Source organism: Diabrotica virgifera, chromosome 4, assembly GCF_917563875.1.
Source record: "Diabrotica virgifera virgifera chromosome 4, PGI_DIABVI_V3a".
NCBI classification, from domain to species: Eukaryota; Metazoa; Arthropoda; class Insecta; order Coleoptera; family Chrysomelidae; genus Diabrotica; species Diabrotica virgifera.
This window is the reverse complement of record NC_065446.1, coordinates 80356731-80379861: the sequence shown is the minus strand read 5'-3', so window position 1 is coordinate 80379861 and position 23131 is coordinate 80356731. Positions and strand designations below refer to the sequence as shown.

The following is a 23131-nucleotide window of genomic DNA, read 5'->3' as shown; positions in this document are numbered from 1 at the left end:
AAGGTAGGTATCGGAGCCCGTATAACGACTAATACATTTCGCAATCACTTGCGTCGTGCAAAGTGGCTATGTTCAAATATCATAACAAAATTTGATCAACTATTTATAAAACACTTACCAGTGAAAGATTCTTTAGCTTTGAATAAGCGAGATCTGCGGCACTCATACTAGGCACAGTTTGATGAGCTTTCACATTGGCATGCAACAATCATCTCTTCTATGTAAATAAGTCCAAAAATATAATATGAAAACTATTTAAAAAGGCAGTATAACCATTAACTAACTTTTTGTTTGTTGTTTCTCTTCCTACAAATTTTAAAACGCAACAAGCATACATTATAACCAAACACAGTCCCACAGCTGTGCCACAGCTGCCATATTGGATAATTTTTGTCATGTCATTTGAACATCCAATCAGAACAAAGTTATAATGCGCATGCGCCCGGTCGCTAGGTTTTCCCATATAAAATTTCACCGTCATTACGCCCGTAAAGAAGTATAACTTCAAAAATGTCTGTATAAAGTCTTTATACTCAGTAGAAGCAGAGTTGTAGCTAAAAAAGTAAGTTCTTATTCGTCAAATTCCAAATCGAATATTTCAACGTGAAATAACCAAAAAATAAAGTACATTTCTGGGAAAACTCATCGCAACTTTTTTAAAGTGTTTAAAAAAGCTTTGTTTTTGTTTTTAAAAAAGTTTCTAGCATTAAAGTAAGCACGTTACGCTGAAAATAAAGTTGGTCTTTTTTTTGTAAAAGATAGTTTTAAAAAAGCGTGAAAATCACCCTCTAAAAAGGAACTTGCATAACATTTTTATTTCGAAAGAGATGCTATAAATTTGCTAACTCATCGCAACTTTTTAAAAGTGTTTAAAAAGCTTTGTTTTTGTTTTTAAAAATGTTTCTAGCATTAAAGTAAGCACGTTACGCTGAAAATAAAGTTGGTCCTTTTTTGTAAAAATAGTTTTAAAAAAGCGTGAAAATCACCCTCTAAAAGGGAACTTGCATAAAATTTTTATTTCGAAAGAGATGCTATAAATTTGCTATAAATCACAACAGAACACGATTTAAAAAGAAAAAAAGTAGTTTGTGTTTTTCGTTTGGCCCCTCAAGACGAATAAAATCAAATTATTGTTACCGCTTCACAAGTGACTTTACTTATGTATTGTTTATAATACATATGATCTGTAAGTTTAATCGTAAATTTAGTTTTACAGTATTTTTTTTATTTTGAAAAAAAATGCCTTTTTTTTTAAATTTTTTAATTATCAGTGATACGAAATATCCCAAAGTGTAAAGGTTTTGGTTTTCTGAATATTTTGTTTTACTGTAATACAAAAATTGGTTAAGATATGGCTGTTCCGAATTTGCATATACTCGTGTTTAGTGACTCATTGAAGTCCTTTCAACTACAGACTTTAAAAAATAAGCACTTTGAACCGATGAAACTTACAGATCCTCTATAATAAGCATACATACGTAAAGTAACTTATGAAGAGCTACTGATTAATTTCATTTGAGATGCTAATTAGGAGGTGATTTTTAGATTTTTTTACAAAAAAAGAGATCAACTTTATTTTGTGCGCAACTTGTTTACTTCTGATACTAGAAACTCAAAAAAAAATAAAGCTGTTTTTAAACTTTTTAAAAAAGTTATGATGAGTTTTCCCCGAAAAGTTCTTAATTTTTTGGTTATTTCATGTAGAAATATTCAATTTTGAATTTGACAAATAATAAGAACCTACTTTTCATTAGCTACAACTCTGCTTTTACTGGGTCTACGACTTCATAATATGTCTTATTTATATAAAACATTTTTTTCACTTTTTGATAAGCTGTATTTTTGCTATGAATGTTTTTTTGGTGAAATATTTCCTTTTTTAGTTATTTGCGAAAATCCGTCTAAAAACGTACTATTTTTTGAGAAATGAATATATTCACTCGCAAATAACTCGAAAAGTATTTACTTGTGAGGTCAAGACTAGTGAAAAAAACTCTATAGTCAATTTATATTTCCAACATTTTTGCAGAAACAAAAATAAAAAAAATAATACATATTAATATAATAGTGACTGCTGCGTTAAAATTTTGAATACGGGCCATGCAAAATAACCGCGTGTTCTTGGCTAGTTCCTTGAATAGGGGGAATTTTACACTTGCCTCTAAGGCTAGTTCCAACAAATTTAAGCTAGGCGCGCCACTATACAGGCAGGTTTTAAAGACAACAAAATAATGCATAGGCTTTCGTATCTTTCCGTATTTATCAATCAACGCTATTACCTTGCAGTCCTTGCATTCACGTATGTCTTCTTTCCTTATCATGAAGTAGTCTATTTGGGATTGATGTTGTCCACTTTTGTAGGTAATAAGTTGAGTTTCTCTCTTTTTAAAGAATGTGTTAACAATCGCCATATCCAATGCTGTTGCTAATTCAAGCATGTCATCTCCAGCTTCATTTCTAGTTCCTAAGCCTAATCCCCCATGTATTGTTTCATATCCTGTCTTGGTTTGGCCCACACGTGCATTGAAATCACCTCCTATTATAACTTTCTCCTCTGCTGGAATATCACTCAGTACGTCTCCTAATTGATCATAGAAAGCTCTTCTTTCATTCTCGCCCAGACCTGTTTGGGGAGCATACACACACACAACATTCAATACCTCTTTATCAATTACAAATTTCACTGACATCATTCTATCACTCGTTCTTACAACTTCTACTACGTTATCTTTCATTTCACTATCAGCAATTATACCAACTCCATTTCTAGTGCTACTACTCCCTACATACCACAATTTGTATCCTTCACCTAGTTCTTTCGCCCTTTGTCCTTTCCACCTAGTTTCTTGAATACAAGCAATTTGAACTCTTCTTCGTTTGAGCGCATCTACTAACTCCAGACTCTTACCTGTAAGACTACCAAGATTCCACGACCCTATCCTGATTTTTCTAACCTGCAATGGTGTTCCTCCTGAGATAGTCCTCACCCGGAAATCCGAACGGAGGCTCATTTTACTTCCGGCACATTTTACCTCAGGAGATGCCATCATTTCAGTATTTTTTATATCATTGGAGAAGGTCTTTTCATTATTATGGCCTGAAAAGATTTTGTTTGGATATTTGATGCCTGAATGCCTTTTCTATCAGCACCATACCCTGCCCTGCACGTTTAGCCAATACACCACCAATGCAACCAAAGTGCAGTATTACCCCACACCCGCCTGCATTTTTCTGTATAGGCCAGGATCCCTACTGTAAGGACTGCCCTATAAGCCAATGTATTGTTGCCCGTATCCCGCCACTAGGAGGCATGTACTTTATTCGGGATACAATCGAAATTCGGGATACCATCATAGATTGTTTTATACAATATACTTACTTATGGAGGGATCTCTTTGAGCGTCTACATTACATCTAGACCATTGTGCTAAGGTATGAATCGCTACAAAATTGGCCCCATATTCACAATTGGGATTAGTAAGGACACCTCGTAACTTTGGAATGAGATCCGGTGACCTGCCAGAATAAGGACCAAGAAAGACTCTCTTTTGGTCGTAATCGTTAGCGTGTATGTTGTCCCAAATTACAGGAGGTCTGCGTAAAACTTCTGTCACTTCTTGAATATTTTCTTTAGTTAGTATCCTAGATATCACTTTTTGTCCTAAAAATTAACCAAAAATTACAATTGGTTATGTGAAATTAAACAAGAATGAAAAACCGCTAAACGCGGTAAAAATGAGTGACGAACACAATATTCCAACAACAAAAGAGGCGATATGAATTAGACCAGGGCGCATCTGTAAAAATTTTAGTAAATTTGGATGTTGAGAGGTGACTCATATTTTTTTGCAGAAATTGCTTGAAAATAGAGTTATATAATAAAAAAATTGAGTTATCCTCCCACTTAAATAGGTCCGGAACATTGTTCAAATAATCAAAATGTCAAAAAATTAAGGAAAAATTTGATTTTTTTCTTCGTTTTTTGATTATAACTTCTGTTTTTTTTATTTAGCTAATGCCTCGACAACTAATGGCCATTGGCATGGTATGTACGGTAATTTTGAACAGTTAGGTACCTAGTGTCATGTGTAGTGTGTGTGTTGAGTAAGTGTCTTGTTACTTTGCAAAGTCGACGCCATTGTCTTTGCAAAGAGACGCTAATTGTATCCGAACGTCTGCGGTCCCTCCGGTGAGTACCGATCCCACAAGGACAGAAACTATATTCATTATAACTTTAAAAGTATTCATTTCCGAGAAAAGTTGCACTGACATAAATAAAAGTTGCGTAATTAAATTTCCTACAATATAGGATTAGTTTAAATTTTTAAAAAATGTCACCCTTGTTGCAAAATAGCAATAATTACGAAAACCCATAAAATAGTTATTTTCCTAACAAGTGCAGAAAGTCATTCTTTTCCGCAAGCGACTGCAGTTTGCCGAACAACGCGAAGCGGGAGTTCGGCAAGCAGTCGAGTGCGGAAAAAAGACTTTCTGCAAGAGTTAGGAACAATATTTTTTCTAAGAGTCTTTAAAAAATTACCAAATCTTAATCACTTAATTTAATTAATATGAAAATACATACACAAATTAATTCTTTGACAAGGTTGTCAAAACCAAACTTTCAATATAATTAGTTAGCATGACGACGATCTTGGTTTCCATGACGATGATTCAAAACGACTGTTATTGTCTACCGATTTGACTTTCGAATATTATGTCAAAATAATTTTATTTCATCGAATTGTCGCGTTAATTTCTTTAAAACAGGAACACAATAAGATATATTTGAAATAAATTAGTAAATAATATCTAAATATTAGTTTATTGCATATATTATAATTACTTCAAGGCCATATTAACATATCTAAATTAACACGCGTGCGGAAAAGTAAAAACCGCGTGCGGAAAAGTAAAAACCGCGTGCGGAAAAGTAACACGCGTGCGGAAAAGTGAAACTTTCTAAACTAAAATGCGTGCGCGAAAGTAGACATTTTTGCACGCTCGTAGAAAAAACAAGTATTCGCATTTTACGTTTTTCAACCATTGCTACACTTAGGACCTTCATATTTCACCCAGAAAAACTTTATGATATAATAAAACAATACTGTAAATTTCATTAAGATCAGTTTAATAGATTTTGCAAAATAAATTATAAAATCCAGTTTTCGCAAAAAAAAATTAATTTTTTTTAAATGTTGCAAGACGGAAAATAAAGCAGACAGAAAGTTGAATTTTTTTACATGTAGAAGAATACTGTACCTTTCATTTACAATTTGCAAAATTAAAATCGGTGAACTGAATGATTGATAAATTTTAATTTTTAGTACATTTCGATATAAATAAATAAATTTGTTTATTGCGAAATAAAAAAACAGCCTGTCCTTTAAAATAACACTTTTTTTGCAAAAACTTTCTTTGTTCATACATTTTAACTTAGAGAATAAAAGTTTATTATTTTTAAACATATGCAATTATTTAAACAATATTCCACAAACAACAATCAATTAGTTTTATTTTTGTGGAATTAAAATATTAAAATACAACAAAATATAGAGCAAGAAAGTAATATATTAGATAAAGATTGGAGGACATTTTGGTGGATTTCAACTTGTGTGAATCGAACACCACTGTCCTGCGCGTAGCACCAAAAATTAATGTTTATTTAAAAAAATTCCTGACGCCGTGGTAGTTCACCGATTTTAATTTTGCAAATTGCAATCTGCTATATTTTCAGTCCTGCAACATTTTGAAAAAATGATTTTTTTTGCGAAAGCTGGACTGCAAAAATTTATTTTGCAAAATCTATTGAACCGATCTTAATGAAATTGAGAATGATAGACGAAAGAGCACATGAAATATTTAACAATATCAGACAACATCCTAGCAGATTATTAAGAGAATTGACTAACTACGACGAAAACCAAAGAACGGTACATAGACGGCCTAGACAGCAGTTAGCTGGATATAGAGGAAACCCTTAAGAATGAAAAATTGAGATAACCACAGAATATCGAAACACAAATGTCGCCCTTCAGGCACTAAGTACCCTTCAGGTAGGTCAAATGGACCATAGCCGCGGAATGTGAGCATCAAGGTCACGTACCGACAGACGTGGGCTTGATGGCCACATCTTTCGGGCGCTCAGCCGTCGAGGAGAACAAAATTTATTTTGCCAATTCGCCGGCTGAGTGACCGAGCACACACGGTCTGGACAGCAAGACACCGATTTAGATTGGTGCCTTGATGTCCGGAACACATTTTTTTAGGACTCAAGTCCAAAGTAAAGTAAAAAATTAACTTAGTCATTAATAGGGAGAAAAGCTCTTCTAGCTACCCCTAAAACCAGGTGGCTTAACCACACGAAGTAATACAAAGGGTGTCCCATTACCCAGGGCATCCAAAGTAACATTAAGATCAACGCCTCCCCATTCGGTATGTCCTTCGATGGGGAGGGGTGGAGGTATAGCTTGGGGGTCAGATAGGTACCACTCCATTACGGGGTGTGACCGGTTTGATCTTCGGACATGTGGGTTCCACTTTTCCATTGGAACACACATGTTCCCCGGGGCTGGGGTTGATACGAGCATGTGTGTGTGTGCTTAATGAAATTTACAGTATTGTTTTATTATATCATAAAGTTTTTCTGTGTAAAATATGAAGGTCCTAAGTGTAGCATAAATGGTTGAAAAACGTAAAATGCGAATCGACAAGGGTGGCAATTTTTAAAATTTTTAAGCAATCCTATATTGTAGGAAATTTAATTACGCAACGTTTATGTTAGTGCAACTTTTCTCGGAAGTGAATACTTTTAAATTATAATCAAAAAACGAAGAAAAAAATCGAATTTTTCCTTCATTTTTTGACATTTTGATTATTTAAACAATGTTCCGGACTATTTTGAGTGGGAGGATAACTCAATTATTATTATATGAGTTAATTCCAAGCAATGTCTGCAAAAAAAATGAGTCACCTTTCAACGTCCATCTCAAAACAGATGCGCCCTGGACTAAATACTATGTGGAGCAAAAATGTATTTTCATTTTGATGGAAACGTAAATTCTAGTTTTATTTTGAAATATCCATAATATCCATATATTTGCTAAATTTGAAATTAAACGCGCCAGAAAACAGACTCAAACTGCAAACATTATCAAAGGTACGGACGTTTTACTTCAAAATTAGCAAATATTATGGAAAAATCTTTCAAAACAAAACTAGAATTTTATTTTCCATCAAAATGAATATACAGTTTAGCGCCACGTAATATTCATATAAGCACTTTTGTAGCTGGAATATTTTACGCGTCACACATTTTTACCGCGTTTGGCGGTTTTCTATTCTTGTATCATGAGTTTTTCAAAGCATTTTTTATAAATTAAATGTATGAACTTAAACATAATGTTTCTCGATTACACGTTAAACGGTATAAACCACACAACTATTAGATATAGCCGAAATGGTGTAGTGATTACGGCGCTAAATTTGTGATCAGGCAATCCGAGTTCATTTTCCAGCCATTCCAATATATATTTTTGAAGTGAAAACTTCTTTAGGGACGTTGTGCGATTTTTGGATAGGGGAAAAGCATTGAATTCGCGACCGTCATCGCGACCGTCATCGCTTATGCTATATATTATGTGTATGTATATATAAATTGTGTAGAGGTATTTAAATTTAAAATAAATGTAAAACCTATTTTAGGATGGGGAAAAAGGATTTATTTCGCGACCGTCATCTCTTCGGCGAAATAAATGTTGTACGTATCTATATTATGTGTATGTATACCTACATAAATTGTATAATATAAGTAGTTAAATTTAAAATAAATGTAAAACCTATTTTTGGATGGGGAAAAAGGATTTATTTCGCGACCGTCATCTCTTCGGCGAAATAAATGTTGTACGTATCTATATTATGTGTATGTATACCTACATAAATTGTATAATATAAGTAGTTAAATTTAAAATAAATGTAAAACCTATTTTTGGATGGGGAAAAAGGATTTATTTCGCGACCGTCATCGCTTCGACAAAATAAATTTTATACGTATATTATTATAATGTACGTATAATAATAGTAATATTATTGAAGTGAAAACTTCTTGAGGGACGTTGTGCACTTTTTATATGGAGAAAAAGTATTGAAATAGCGACCGTCATCGCGCCCGTCATTGCTTTGACGAAATAATTTTTTAAAGAGAACAAACACTTCTTTAAGGACGTTGTGCACTTTTTAGATGGGGATAAAGTATTGAATTAGCGACCATCAACGCGACCATCGTCGCTTCGGCGAAATAAATTTTTGAAGTGAAAACTTCTTGAGGGTCGTTGTGCACTTTTTGGATGGGGAAAAAGTATTAAATTAGCGACCGTCATCGTTTCTACGAAATAAATTTTTGAAGTGAAAATTTCTTTAGCGACGTTGTGCACTTTTTAGATAGGGAAAAAGTATTGAATTAGCGAACGTCATCGCAACCTTCATCGCTTCGGCAAAATAAATTTTTAAAGTGAAAACTTCTTTAGGGACGTTGTGCACTTTTTGGATGGGGAGAAAGTTATAAATAAGCGACCGTCATCGCTTCGACGAAATAAACATTTGAAGTAAAAACTTCCTTAGAGACGTTGTGCTCTTTTTGGATGGAAAAAAGGAATCAATTATCGACCGTCATCGCGATCGTCATCGCTTCGATGAAATAAATTCGTGAAGTGAAATCTTCTTGAGGGACGTTGTGCACTTTTTGGATGGGGGAAAAGTATTGAATTATGGACCGTCATCGCTTCGACGAATTAAATATTTGAAGTGAAACTTCTTTAGAGACGTTGTGCACTTTTTCGATGGAAAAAAGCATTAAATTAGCGACCGTCATCGCTTCGATGAAATCAATTTTTGAAGTGGAAACTTCTTGAGGGACGTTGTGCACTTTTTGGATGGGGAAAAATATAAATTAGCGACCTTTATCGCTTCGACGAAATAAATTTTTGAAGTGAAAACTTCTTTAGGAACGTTGTGCACTTTTTGGATGGGGAAAAATTATTAAATTAGCGACCGTCATCGCTTCGACGAAATACATTTTTGAAGTGAAAACTTGTTTAGGAACGTTGTGCACTTTTTGGATGGGGGAAAAGTATTGAATTAGGGACCGTCATCGTTTCGACGAAATAAATATTTGAAGTGAAACTTATTTATGGACGTTGTGCACTTTTTCGATGTAAAAAAGTATTAAATTAACGACCGTCATCGCTTCGATGAAATCAATTTTTGAAGTGGAAATTTCTTGAGGGACGTTGTGCACTTTTTGGATGGGGAAAATATTATATTAGCGAACCTTCATCGCTTCGACAAAATAAATTTTTGAAGTAAAAACTTCTTGAGGGACGTTGTGCACTTTTTGGATAAGGAAAAATTATTAAATTAGCGACCGTCATCGCTTCGGCGAAATAAATTTTTTAAGTGAAAACTTTTATAGGGACGTTGTGCACTTTTTGTATGGAGGAAAAGTATTGAATTAGGGCCGTAATCGCTTCGACGAAATAAATATTTGAAGTGAAAACTTCTTGAGGGACGTTGTGCACTATTTGGATGGGGAAAAAGTAGTAAATTAGCGACCGTTATCGCTTCGACGAAATACATTTTTGAATTGAAAATTTCTTTAGGGATGTTGTGCACTTCTTGGATGGGGAAAAAGTAATGAATTTGCGACCGTCATCACTTCGCTGAAATAAATTTTGTACATATATAAATTATGTGTATGTATACATAAATAGCATAGGGCATACGCATCGCGTATATCGCATATGATATAGGTATAGCACTTCTTTTAGGATGGGGTAAAAGCATTGAGCTCGTAATTTATATACTATAAGAAGTTTTCACTTCTGTCGGCATTCCCACGAGTGCCTTTAATTTTTTTTTCAATCTATTTGTTTTTGTGTCCATCTAATATACAGTAGATTTATTTTCCTATTCGGAATTTCTTCTTCTTGTAGTGCCTATCCGTTTCGGATGTTGGCGAATATCATGGTAATCTGTAATTTGCACACTGCTGCTCTAAAAAGATTTGTGGTTGTTGTGTTGAACCACGTACATAGATTTTTCAGCCAGGAAATCCTTCGCCTTCCTGGCCCTCGCTTTCCTTCCACTTTTCCTTGCAAGATTAATTGTAGCAGTCCATACTTTTCACTGTTCCTCATGATGTGACCGAGGTATTCGATTTTGGCTGTTTTTATTGTGACTAACAGCTCTTTTTCTTTTTGCATTCTCAGCAAAACACCCTGATTAGTAATGTGGTCGGTATAAGATATCTTCAGGAGTCGACGACAAAGCAAAATTTCAAAAGCTTCGATTTTCTTGCAGGTGGCGTCTGTGAGAGTCCACGACTCAACTCCGTACAACAGTATTCGGAATAGATCGGAACAAAATATTGGGATTGCCGAGAAATGAACTTGGATTGACAGATAAGAAGTTAAGCGTCGTAATCACTATAGAGACCATTTTGGCGATAATGGTTTAGTGCATTATTACAACCCTAAAGGTGGAATCGGGAGCCTGTCTCCTTGTTGAATTTGTTTTAGTGTGATGGGCGTTCGAATATGTGCTTTAGTTAATTAACCCTCTGTCAGTGATTTAATATGTCAGATTAAAGTTAAATTAAAACTGCCATAACTTTGGTTCTAGAGCACCTAAAGCTTTGCTTAGACGCTTTAAATTTAGATTTTTTATCTATTTTAATGATACAGTCGAACCCGCTTATTGGAATAGCCTTCGTGCCAATCAAAAGTATTCCTATAACCGGGATATTCTAATAACCGATCATTGGTCGCTAGTAGAAACGTTTTGAGACCGCAAATTTCTATTCTTTAAACCGGGATATTCCTATAAGAGGTATTCTAATAAGCGGGTTTGACTGTACATTGAATTTAAATCTGCAAAATAATCAAACTTATGTGCGAAACGTCAACCTCTCAATTAGTTTTTATCGTATAAAAATAAAAAATTGGGGAATTTACAGCAAAAAATACTACATAGTAATATTCGTGCATATTTTGCATATTTATCTATGTATTAGTTTCAGAGTAATTTTGAAAAAATAGAAAAATATTAAGTTTCAAAAATGAATGTAATACTACATTGAGGTTTTCTTCAAATCCAGAGATTTTAAACTGGTTAAAATTTTATGACATGTTGTTGATACATAAATAAAGCTACATGGGATAAGATTAATCTACATTTTTGTGGAAAACTCATCAATTTAATTTCTTATTTTGTTTTTTTAATGAGATATTAATTGTTTTGTTTTTTAATAACTCACTTTTATGACTTTTAATGACTCAGTTTTATGTTAGCTCATTTTACAACTCTCATTAAACACTTTTAAACATTCTGAACATTTTTTTAAACCTTTTCTTTTTACATTATTTGATGATAAAAGTTAAAGTATAAAGATATGTTGAGTAACTATGACACATGAATACCTGGTAAATTGCAGATGCCAAAAAAATAATAACATTAAAAAGAAATACGTACCTGTCCACATAATATTAATTTCTTGTGCTAATTTGGATCCTAAAGTATTTAAATATTCGGAATTTGTAACGTTAGGCACAGCTCTAGTCGAACAATACTGCGTGGGGCAAAGTAAAAACTTAGGTTGGCCTAAATGCTGATAACATTCATTAGTAACTGACACTTGTGCTTGTGCAAATGACTGGAAAATTTCCTTGTCAGCTTCTGACATTTCGGGTTCAATGTCGTCAAATAGTAGTGAAAAGGCATTACATCCAAATTGAGATACTTGCTCCAGCTTCCGTTTTAAAGCTGTAATATCCTTTGAACTGCTGTATGTTATATCAAGACCAGGTGATAGAGCATAATAAAAAATTATGTTTTGGTCTTTGGCGGCCTGTATAAGCCCTGTTAAATGTTCTGCTTCTTCTACTGTATAGAGCTCTCTCCAATATGCTCGATGTTTATAATCATCTTTTGGCGCATATACATATGAATTCATTCCCCATTTTTTCATTCTGTAAAATATAAATATTAAGTAGGTTTTAAGATTTTTAGTTTACAGATTTGGAATAATTTGCCAAATAGTAAAGATGAGAATACATGTAAGTAAATTAATAAATATAAATATTCTTTATTAATCTATAAATATTCCTTTCAATTTTACAATTACGTAAAGACCTATCGATCAAACCATGGAGTTGGAGTGCCTACATTGAAAAATGATGAGCACTCTTCTCCATGCCTCTACTTATCAAACCATGGAGTTGGAGTGCCTACATTGAAAAATGATAAGCATTCCATTCTCCATGCTATGGCATGCTGGACAAGCCATACAGTATAGAGTCAACAACCTGAGGTATGAGCAAGAACACAGAGGGTATCAATACTTATATGCTTATGAAACGCACCTGGCAGATCATAAGGGCCTTCACATTTTCCTATCAGCTTCTCTTGGCTAACTCTTGAATGATCAAAATGTTACTTACAGTATCTACTGTGACCACTACACCTAAACAACAACCAACCAGCTCAATCATAACCACTGGAAACGAATCCACCTAAATTCAAAATTGAAGCACGTTTACTTCTACAAAAAAGTAAAAAATCTAGTAACTAAAGCAAAAAAGTTCTAGGAAAGTAAATGCAAAGAGCTTAACAAATATATTACGCCAGTCAATGGGAGCAAGAATAGGATATTACCTCCGAATTTTATCCTACTGCATGGATTTTAATGAAATTTTGGGCCTAGCCTCTACTTATCTCCTAGTTCAAAGTCTACCCTATGCCGATGTGTGCTTTTATCTTGGGGTGGTTCCCACCCCTTCTTAGGGGTGGAAAAATTTTTGGTTAAAACTACCACGGAATTCGCTAGAGAACCTAATTCTAAGCAAAAACTGTTCTATATTTTTTTTTGAAAACTCGATACTTTTAGAGATATTCGTGGTTGAAAATTTGCCATTTTCATTGAAACCTTTTCGAACGGTTTTTTGCGAATACCTTAAAAACTATGCATCTAACTAAAAAAACTATATTAAACATTTTTGTAGGTTATAAAACACAAAGAGGCACTTGCCTTCATAAATCTTCTAGTTACAATACAAAAAATAGATATGGTAGGTGAAAATAGTTTGTTTTTTGGTACATTCTCAAATTGGTGTATTCAACTTGAAATAACAGAGAAACGGTCGATTTTAAGTGTATAATGCTACTAATACCTTTTGCAGTGCTTGAAAAGACCTTTAAAATGAGCTATATTAAAGGTGCATTACATTAAAACTAAGCGAGATATGCTGCAAAAAAAATGATAACTTATGTATTTTAAGAAAAAATGAGAAGTAATTTTAACCCCCATCCACCAAAATGTAAAAGCATCGTTTTCCTTCTACAATACCTTTTATTATAGTATTATTTCTATGTTCAAAAAGTTGGACGGGTTTAAAATGAATGGTTTTTGAAAAAAAAGATCATAGAGCGCATTTTTAAAATTTCTTAAAAATCTTCATTTTTCTCCATGTAACTTGAAAATGATAAGAGATACAGTAATGAAAAATAAAAAGGAAATTTTTATCTGAAAAAGCCCTACAGTTTTGTGTGGTATCTTTTTTTCGTGTCTTTTATCTTTTTTGAGTTACATGGAGGAAAAGAAGATTTTTAAGAAAATTTAACAATGCGCTCTATAATTTGATCTTATTTTTTTCAAAAACCATACATTTTAATCCAGTCCAACTTTTTGAACATAGAAATAACACTATAATAAAAAGTATTGTAGAAGGAAAATGATGTATGAGATTCTGATGGATGAGGGGTTAAATATACTTCTCATTTCTTCTTAAAATACATTAGTCATCAACTTTTTTGCAGAATATCTCGCTTAGTTTGAATGTAATCGACATTTAGTATTGCTCATTTTAAAGGTCTTTTCAAGCACTACAAAAGTTATTAGTATCATTATACACCTAAAATCGACAGTTTCTCTGTTATTTCAAGTTGAATACATCGATTTGTGTATGCAGAAAAAAAAACAAACTCTTCTAACCTACCATATCCCTCTTTGTATTTTAACTAGAAGATTTATGAAGAAACGAATCTCTTTGTTTTTTTATAACCTACAGAAATATTTTATATAGTTTGTTAGATGCATAGTTTTTAAGGTATTCGCAAAAATCCGCCCGAAAAGGTGTCATTTTTCAATGAGAATGGCCAATTTTCAACCACGAATAACACAAAAAGTATTGAGTTTAAAAAAAAATAATTATAGAACAGTTTTTGCTTAAAATTAGGTTCTCTAGCATTTTCCGTGGCTATTTTAACCAAAACATTTTTCACCCCGAGAAGGGGGAAATAAATAAATTTTCACCTCCGAGATAAAAACGCACATCGGCATAGGGTAGACTTTGTTTCTTGAAATATTCCCTACTTACTGTGAAAATATCAAGTAAATCGATGTAGTAGGATGGACTTCGGAGCCAAATACCCTCATTGACTGCCCTATATAAGGTCAACAAGATCAAAGAAGCATGAAAAACAGTAAAAAACTGAAAACAAACAAGTAGAATATATTTAATAAAAGAAATATCTATCTATTTGATAGAAGAAAGATCTTGGATCTAACATTACTCACAACTTCTGTGACTGAAACAGGACTGCAATTAACGAAAACCATTATACCAATATATAAAGTGGAATAGAATGAAGACGATAAAAAAATAACAGTATAGGTAGTGTAAGATGCAAAACTAACTATAAAAAAATTGAAAAGCATGCCGGCCATGAGGTATACTGAATGAAGCACTAAATCTCAGCACACAAGTAATATGGAAATTACTAGAGAGTACCTATATTTTCTCCTTATTCTATAAAGGAAATAACTTACCACCAGAGTGGACAAAAGCACATATTAACAACATTGAAAGAATTGTTCAAACTACTGGGTGCTCATAATGCCCGATTTCACCAACGATACCTAAACAGTTGCCCTATTAAGTAATTCTTATCGATAGGAACTTCCTAAGTCAATACTTAAGAACAATAGCGTTTCCCAACTAAAAGAACTGCTTATCTAGGAAATTCTTTCCTAGGTATTAATTCGGGTACGTTTGAACTATTTTTGATAAATAAAAAGAAGAATACGATGACATTACCTTACTTTTTCGATTATTTGTCATTATTGTTTGTTTGCCAAGTTGGTTTTATTCAGTTTTGTGTGGTTTTGTACTGTTATAGTTATTTCATTTAGTAGTTAGTTATTTGTGAATTAAGTTTGTTAAGTTTTGTATGTTATTTGTATATGTACAGTGAAATGGAGGAAAAGAAAAAAGTTGTAAATTTTACACATGACGAAAAATTAAAGTTAGTTGAATTGTCATTAATGAAATAATTTTAAAATAAATAATATGTTAAAAATTGCTTCTTTCATTATTAAGTTTTATGCCCGATTTCACCAACGATACCTAAATATTTAAGAATTACCTAAGTGGGTTTAGGTACTTCCTAACTCTAAAACGGATTTTACCATACGATAAGAATTGCCTAAACCGCTTAAGCATTACCTTACGTTAGGATACGGATTTCGATCTCCCTAAACTTTAGGTATTACTTATCGTTGACAGTCGGGTTATATTTTTACAATTTTGACTAATGTAGTTGTGACGTTTGTCAATAATTTGCTTCTTACCCTAATTTTTCTGTTATTCTGTAATATTAGGTGTATTATTAGTTTTAATTTTGTATTTTCTTTTATATTATTAATATAATATGTATTGGAAAATATAGAAAATCCTTTGGAGTTTCTTACAGGTCTGTTGACAAAATTATGTAGTCTACCTACTACCTAACAAACTAGTGTTGTGTTTCAAAAACCCATTCATGATATAACTAAAAGTGTGTCATTAAAAATTAATAATAAAAAGCAATTTTCAACATATTATATATTTTAAAATGATTTCAATAATGGCAATTCAACTAACTTCAATTTTTCGTCATATGTGAAATTTACAACTCTTTTCTTTTCCTCCATTTCACTGTACATATACAAATAACATACAAGACTATATTTATTATATACAAACTTAATGCACAAATAACTAACTACATACTAAATAAAATAAGTATAACAGTACAAAACCGAATAAAACCAAATTGGCAAACAAACAATAATGACAAATAATCGAAAAAGTAAGAAAATGTCATCTTATTCTTCTTTTTATTTATCAAAAATAGTTCAAACGTACCCTAGGTAATACCTAGGAAAGCATTTCCTAGATAAGCAGTTCTTTTAGTTGTGAAATGCGATTGTTCCTAAGTATTGCCTTAAGAAGTTCCTATCGATAAGAATTACTTAATAAGGCAACTGTTTAGGTATCGTTGGTGAAATTGGGCATTAATGACATATTTTTAGTGATATCATGAATGGATTTTCGAAACACAACACTAGTTTTTTAGGTAGACTACATAATTTTGTCAATAGACCTGTAAAACACTCCAAATGATTTTCTATATTTTCCAACACATATTATCAATATAAAAGAAAATACACGATTACAACTAATATACCTAATATTACAGAATAACAGAAAAATAAAGGTAAGAAGCAAATTATTGACAAACGTCACAAGTACATTAGTCAAAATTGTAAAAATATAACCTGGCTGTCAACGATAAGTAATACCTAAAGTTTAGGGAGATCGAAAACGGTATCCTAACGTAAGGTAATGCTTAAGCGGTTTAGGCAATTCTTATCGTATGGTGAAATCCGTTTTAGAGTTAGGAAGTACCTGAACCCACTTAGGTAATTCTTAAATATTTAGGTATCGTTGGTGAAATCGGGTATAATGCCCGATTTCACCAACGATACCTAAACAGTTGCCTTATTAAGTAATTCTTTTCGATAGGCACTTCCTAAGTCTATACTTAAGAACAATAGCGTTTCACAACTAAAAGAACGGCTTATCTAGGAAATTCTTTTCTAGGTATTAATTCGGGTCCGTTTGAACTATTTTTGATAAATAAAAAGAAGAATCAGATGACATGACATTACATTACTTTTTCGATTATTTGTCATTATTGTTTGTTTGCCAAGTTGGTTTTATTCAGTTTTGTATCTACTGTTTAGTTATTTTATTTAGTAGTTATAAATAGTTATTTGTGAATTAAGTTTGTTAAGTTTTGTATGTTATTTGTACAGGGAAATGGAGGAAAAGAAAAGAGTTGTAAATTTCACATAGGTATGACGAAAAATGAATGAAGTTAGTTGAATTGTCATTAATGAAATCATTTTAAAATAAATAATAATGTTGAAAATTGCTTCTTTTATTATTAATTTTTAATGACACACTTTTAGTTATATCATGAATGGGTTTTTGAAACACTAGTTTGTTAGGTAGTAGGTAGACTACATAATTTTTTCAACTGTAAAAACCTGTAAAAACCTCAAAAGGATTTTCTAAATTTTCCAACACATATTATATTAATAATATAAAAGAAAATACAAAATTATAAATTATAACTAATATACCTAATATTACAGAATCACAGAAAAATTAAGGTAAGAAATAAATTATTGACAAACGTCACAAGTACATTAGTCAAAATTGTAAAAATATAACCTGACTGTCAACGATAAGTAATACCTAAAGTTTAGGGATATCGAAATCCCTAAATAAGTGTCATAAATTCACTGTCAAGACTATGGAAAAATAATAAAAAATAAAATTGGAAAAGAGATAGCAGATTTGATGCAGAAGAAAGAAAATGGCTTTCGTGCAGGCAGATCCTATATGGACAGCATATTTTCTCTAAAGCAGGTTATTGAAAAAAGATTGCCCACAACCTTTCAACTCATAGTCTTTATAGATCTGAAAAAGGCATAATATTATAGTGTACCACTTTCAATGCTCTGGGTAGCAACTGAAAAACAAGGACTAAGCAAAAAAGATTATGAAATCAGTATCACAGCTTTACAAAAATAATTATTAGATAATTGTTTAACATGCTCGGTGCCCATGAAGCATGAGTGTCGTCACCATGGTTTCATCAAGGGTACCTACCGATGATGCATAAGTGTCGTCAGTAGTATTGTGTTACTAAATGAACGATTTGTTTTAATGATTTTGTTCAGAATATACACAAATATAGGATAGATCTCATGCTTTGCCAACCCAAAAACGAAAAGTAAATGCACATATCAATCACTGTCAACATAAGAAATCAAGCTACATATCAAGTTCTGCCATTCACATTTTTAAGGGTTTTGCTTTGCCTAATTAAGAATTAAAAAAGTTGTGACTGGCTAATTGGCACCCAAGTCCATGCCATAAAACAAAAAAAAACCTTTATCATATATGTACATACTAAACTCTACCAACTTGAAAGTTAGTAGAAATGTAACTAAATAACATATCAAGCAAATAATTTCATTTTGGCAAATATTGGACATAGTAAGTTTTGCCATACCACTACAGATTAAAAGGTAATTAAATATAATTATCTGATTAATGTCTTTTATTGTGGTGGTCATAGATCAGTAGCTATGGTACTGGCCTACCAAGACGGTCTACAGTTGATCATAAACCCTTTTTTCAGTGCATCATTAATTTTGACATCATATAAGATTTTAAGCAGGTCACAAATCGCTGCATGACATTTTAGTTAAATCTGACAGTTGTCAGAATATTTATATTTATGATTATATTTATTTATTCACATAGTAAGTAGAAATTTTTATTTGTATGTGCTTTATTATTTGTTTATCTTTATTTGTAAGTGTATACTGTACCATTTTGTATGAACGAATACTAATTTTATACAGGGTGGTGAAACGGAAAACGGGCCATAGGAAACTCAATGTAAAATTCTTAACTGTTGAATTCCTGCTTCCCTAATTATGTTACATCAAAAGTCATTAGAAGTTATTTGTAGAGGATTGAAATCTGTATTAAAAACAGAAGTTACAATTGTTCTATGATTTAAACACATTCCAAAATTTTGAGAAATATAATGTATTTACCGCAGTAGGTATATGTGGGCATGTTAAGCCACACGTTACTATTTAACTGACAGTGAGCACACTATTGACTAAAGAAAATATCTTTACTATTAATACTTTCTCCTTAACTGAGGGTATCTTATCAACTTTATTGTGTTTTAAACAATAAATGATAAAATAAATAAAAAAACTGACAGTTCAAATTGTTAATATAATAACTTCATTGTCACCAAATGCAACCTTATACACATTATTGCACTGTGTGTGGCCTAACTTTGGCGTATTACTCTGAAAATTGTATTATATTTTTACAAAATTTTGCATAATTATTGTTCGTAGAACAATATTAACAGTTGTTTTCAATCCAGATTTCAATTCTCTACAAATAGTTTCTTATGACTTTTGATGTAAAATATTTAGGGAAGCAGGAATTCAACAGTTAAGAATTTTACATTGAGTTTCCTATGGCCCGTTTTCCAATTCACCACCCGGTATGTAATTACGTGGCTAAAGGTTCTAACCCAAGGCCAGAAAACAAAACAAAAAAAAAAAACGTTTATATAAATATCAATATTTATATAAATATTTGCCAGAATATTAATATTTAAAATATTTTAAGGAAAAAATAAATATAGAATCCAATTTTTCACTATACCATGTACGAATATACCAATGACATAAATATTTATATTTACGTTGTTGACAAATATCTAACCTAGAATTACAAGTGTCTATATACAAGTCAAATAAACTATTTATTTATTTATTTATTTATCCGTTAACACTGTGAAATTATACTTACAATAGATTACTTTTCTTTCAAATTATCTTTATTTGCATCATGGAATGGTTATCTATTTGAGTATTCTAATTGTCAACCAATTATACATCTACAAGTATAAGTCGCTTTAATATGGAAATATCCTTCAATGAATACATAATTTTTAAAGTTCTATGTACAGTAATCATGGACATACATTTTTTCTGTCACTTCGAGCTTAATGCATTAGAGCAAATTCGACAAATTATGACGCACTGAAAAAAGGGTTTGGGATCCACTGTACCTGGAATTGATTCATAGCAAAGACACCACAAAATGTTCAATTTCTTGTTTAACACGTTCGGTGCCCATGACAACAGTGTGCCATCACAAAGGTTTCCTCGAGGGGTCAGGGCCATAACTACCATCTTGACCCTTGGCCAAGAGGGCCCTCGCAGGGGCTTCTGTTTGATTGGCCAAGCATAGATTGTAACGAGGTCTAATAAACCTTTTTAAAGTACTCTCTGTCAAGTTCTACTTCGAGTTGTCCCATTTGAAATAAGTACACAACATATTAATTCTAACAACGTCAATGATCGATTTTAACCTGTTTCACCTACACCATTATAAAAAAATTCGTCTCAAAATCTCTCCATGAAGTCACCTCATTTTCTTTGCTTTCAAATAACAAACAATTCGGTCTTTTAGATGGCTCCTTATAATTTATTTGCAGTCTTCAAAGTTCTGCATATGTTAGAATTTGTTTTTTAAGATTTTAATGAAAGGTACCGGCTGTCTTTTTCTAATATCCTCGCCAAATTGGATTCTGCTCTCATTAGAGCTGTATACAGTTACTTCCTGACGGTCCCCTCCTTTTTGACATTTTCCTCTCAATTTTCATCTCCTTCAATTTTTCTTCCACTTTTTCCATATCGAATTTTAACGCATTCTAGAATTTTTCTTCCACATTTTCAATTTTTTGTCTTTGTAACAATCTGGTCTACCTCTTCCTGCATTTTCTCTAAATAAACCTTCATATCTTTATATTTTTCCAACTCCCAACAAACAGTATCGTTCGTTGGTAGGCAATGAAGTCCTCATACAAATCTGAAAGATGTTCCTTGAAAGTAACTGTCAAACCTCTCAATCCAACATGCTGGGCTGGAAGATTTGATGCAGTCAATGCATTGAAACACAGATTTTGCAATGTTTTGAAGTGCTTTTCAAGTCTAGTTCTGACAAGTGACAAAAGAAATGAAAGATATGAAGCAGCACAACTGAAAAAGAAACCATAATCATTCAAATTTGTTTTGTTACTACATAGTTGTGCAAAATAAAATTCTTGAAATCTTCAACATAGTCTCGAAAACACTGCAATCAGAATCTTTGGACCTTTTAACAGCTTACAGTTTACTTGCACAGAGCCTCTTAAAACTAACTGATATGAGAGGACAATTTGAAAACTTCTTTGAAGAGGTTTCAAAGATGTGTCAACGTTAGGGAATACCAGTAGGGTTCACTCCAAAAAGAATGGAGAAGAAGAAAAAAAACATTTCGATAGACTGTGCGAAAATGAAAGACTTCAAGATCCCAAGTCATGCTTTAGAGTCACCGTGTTAACTCAATGATCGACACATTATGCCATCAGCTAGATACTCCCATTCAAGGAATAAAAGCAGTGTTAATGTTAGATACGTACTGAATTGTTCAACCGGATTTTATTTTGAATGCAAACGAACAAGATGTTCAACACAAAGCAATCAACTTCGTAACCCGTTTTCCAGATGATTCCAGATGAGAGATGGGGGGTTTACTTGCCCTCCCTGGGAGGTAAACCCCTGAAAACCCCACGGTACGGGCCCCTAGATCACGTTTGCCCCGGAGCCCTTAACATCGTACTTATAGCCCTGCGAGGGGTACTGACACTGTATGAGTGTTGGCGGTAGAACTGTGTTACTAAATGTACCATTTAAGTATGTGATAACAGCCAAGTTGCGTTACAGCTCAAGATGGGCACCTAATATGTTATGAGCCCCAACTGTGCTTCAGTAAGCTTGTATAGCTGTCCGTCCTGGTTAAGTAAGTGATCGTTAAAACTGTGCTAGTAGATTACATGAAGGGAAGATATTATACAATAAGCGAATTGGCTACAGTACAACTGGTTATAACAATAGCTTCCAAAAATAATGTCCTTCATTAAACTAAAGAAGACTGAAGAACCATAATATCTGGCATCTTTTTAACAGTTTAGACTAGTCTTTTATTTTCATAGCAGTCTTTTGATTTGTTTACAAGTCTATTAATAATAATAATAAATCCCAAGAAACCATTTATGCCCGGTTGCACCAACAGATCTTAAGCTCCAGCTTAGCTAAGCTCTACTTACAGATAGGGCCTCCCTGAGTATCTCTTATGTTGCACCATAATTTTAGATTCTTACCTTATTGTCAATTATATCTATTATTATATTATGGTATTCTTATTGTCAGGCACGTAGCCAGGAAATGTGCTTGAGGGGGGTCCAAACACAACTCAAATTTTTCGTTTGATTGGGGTAAGGTATTGAAAAAATATTCAGAATAAATTTTAGATCCATATGCAAAATTTGAAAAAAACTATTTTAACCCTAGAATACTAATACTCTTTCTGCGAAATTTCTGAGCAACGGAAAATCCCAAGAACTAGGGTTCCAGAGTTCTTTAGTACTACAGTAACGTTGGTGTATAAACGTCAGTTAAATTTTGTGCAGAAGTGTGTGAATTAGGTATTCTGTCATAAATATTATGACGCTTTAGTGTTAACGATAGTAACATAAGCCGTCCATGTACAAGCATAAAGATTGCTATGCTTTGCGATTCATTCTCCAAATATATGATTGATGCAAGTCCCTATCTTGGCAAAAACTTCGATACCGGAGGATTACCTCTTACAAATTTTTATGTGAAGGAATTGACAAAATCGGTCCATGGTAGCAACCGTAATTACGATGGATACTGTGTGTTTTTTAAGGGATAGTAAACATAAGTACTATCAATCATATGTGATATATTTCCATAATTCGCGCTAAACAAATAGGAAGCCACTCTCCTCTCTCCACTCTCAGTTTGTTTGATTTGGGCAAAAGCCTTGCTGAGTCATAAATGCGCAAAAGATTAAACATATTAAATTTACGGTGTAATATTCGACATGACATAAACGAAATCCTAAATATACAATCAGTTTCTCAACCGAATAATCCTATCGCAAGAAAACGGACAGTATGCTACTTATGCTCTAGCCGTCTAAGAAGAATGACAACAAACTTTTGTTTACAGTGTAAACGAGCAATCTGCGGACAAATATTTCTAAATTTAAAATATTTTAACCATGTAAAACTTACATTT

At 32.7% G+C, this 23131-nt stretch overlaps 1 protein-coding gene across 2 annotated transcripts in view; it reads right to left on the bottom strand.

The window, feature by feature from the left end:
* The window catches only part of LOC114331269 (protein O-GlcNAcase), a 106895-nt gene that overhangs the window by 81865 nt on the left and 1899 nt on the right, over nucleotides 1-23131 (bottom strand). For both annotated transcript variants that reach the window (XM_028280782.2, XM_050649189.1), the window contains exons 3-4: nucleotides 11524-12020; nucleotides 3380-3661 (exon numbers count right to left, since the gene is read on the bottom strand). In XM_028280782.2, the coding sequence (XP_028136583.2) occupies nucleotides 3380-3661; nucleotides 11524-12020 (779 nt within the window). The remainder of the gene's footprint in view (nucleotides 1-3379; nucleotides 3662-11523; nucleotides 12021-23131) is intronic.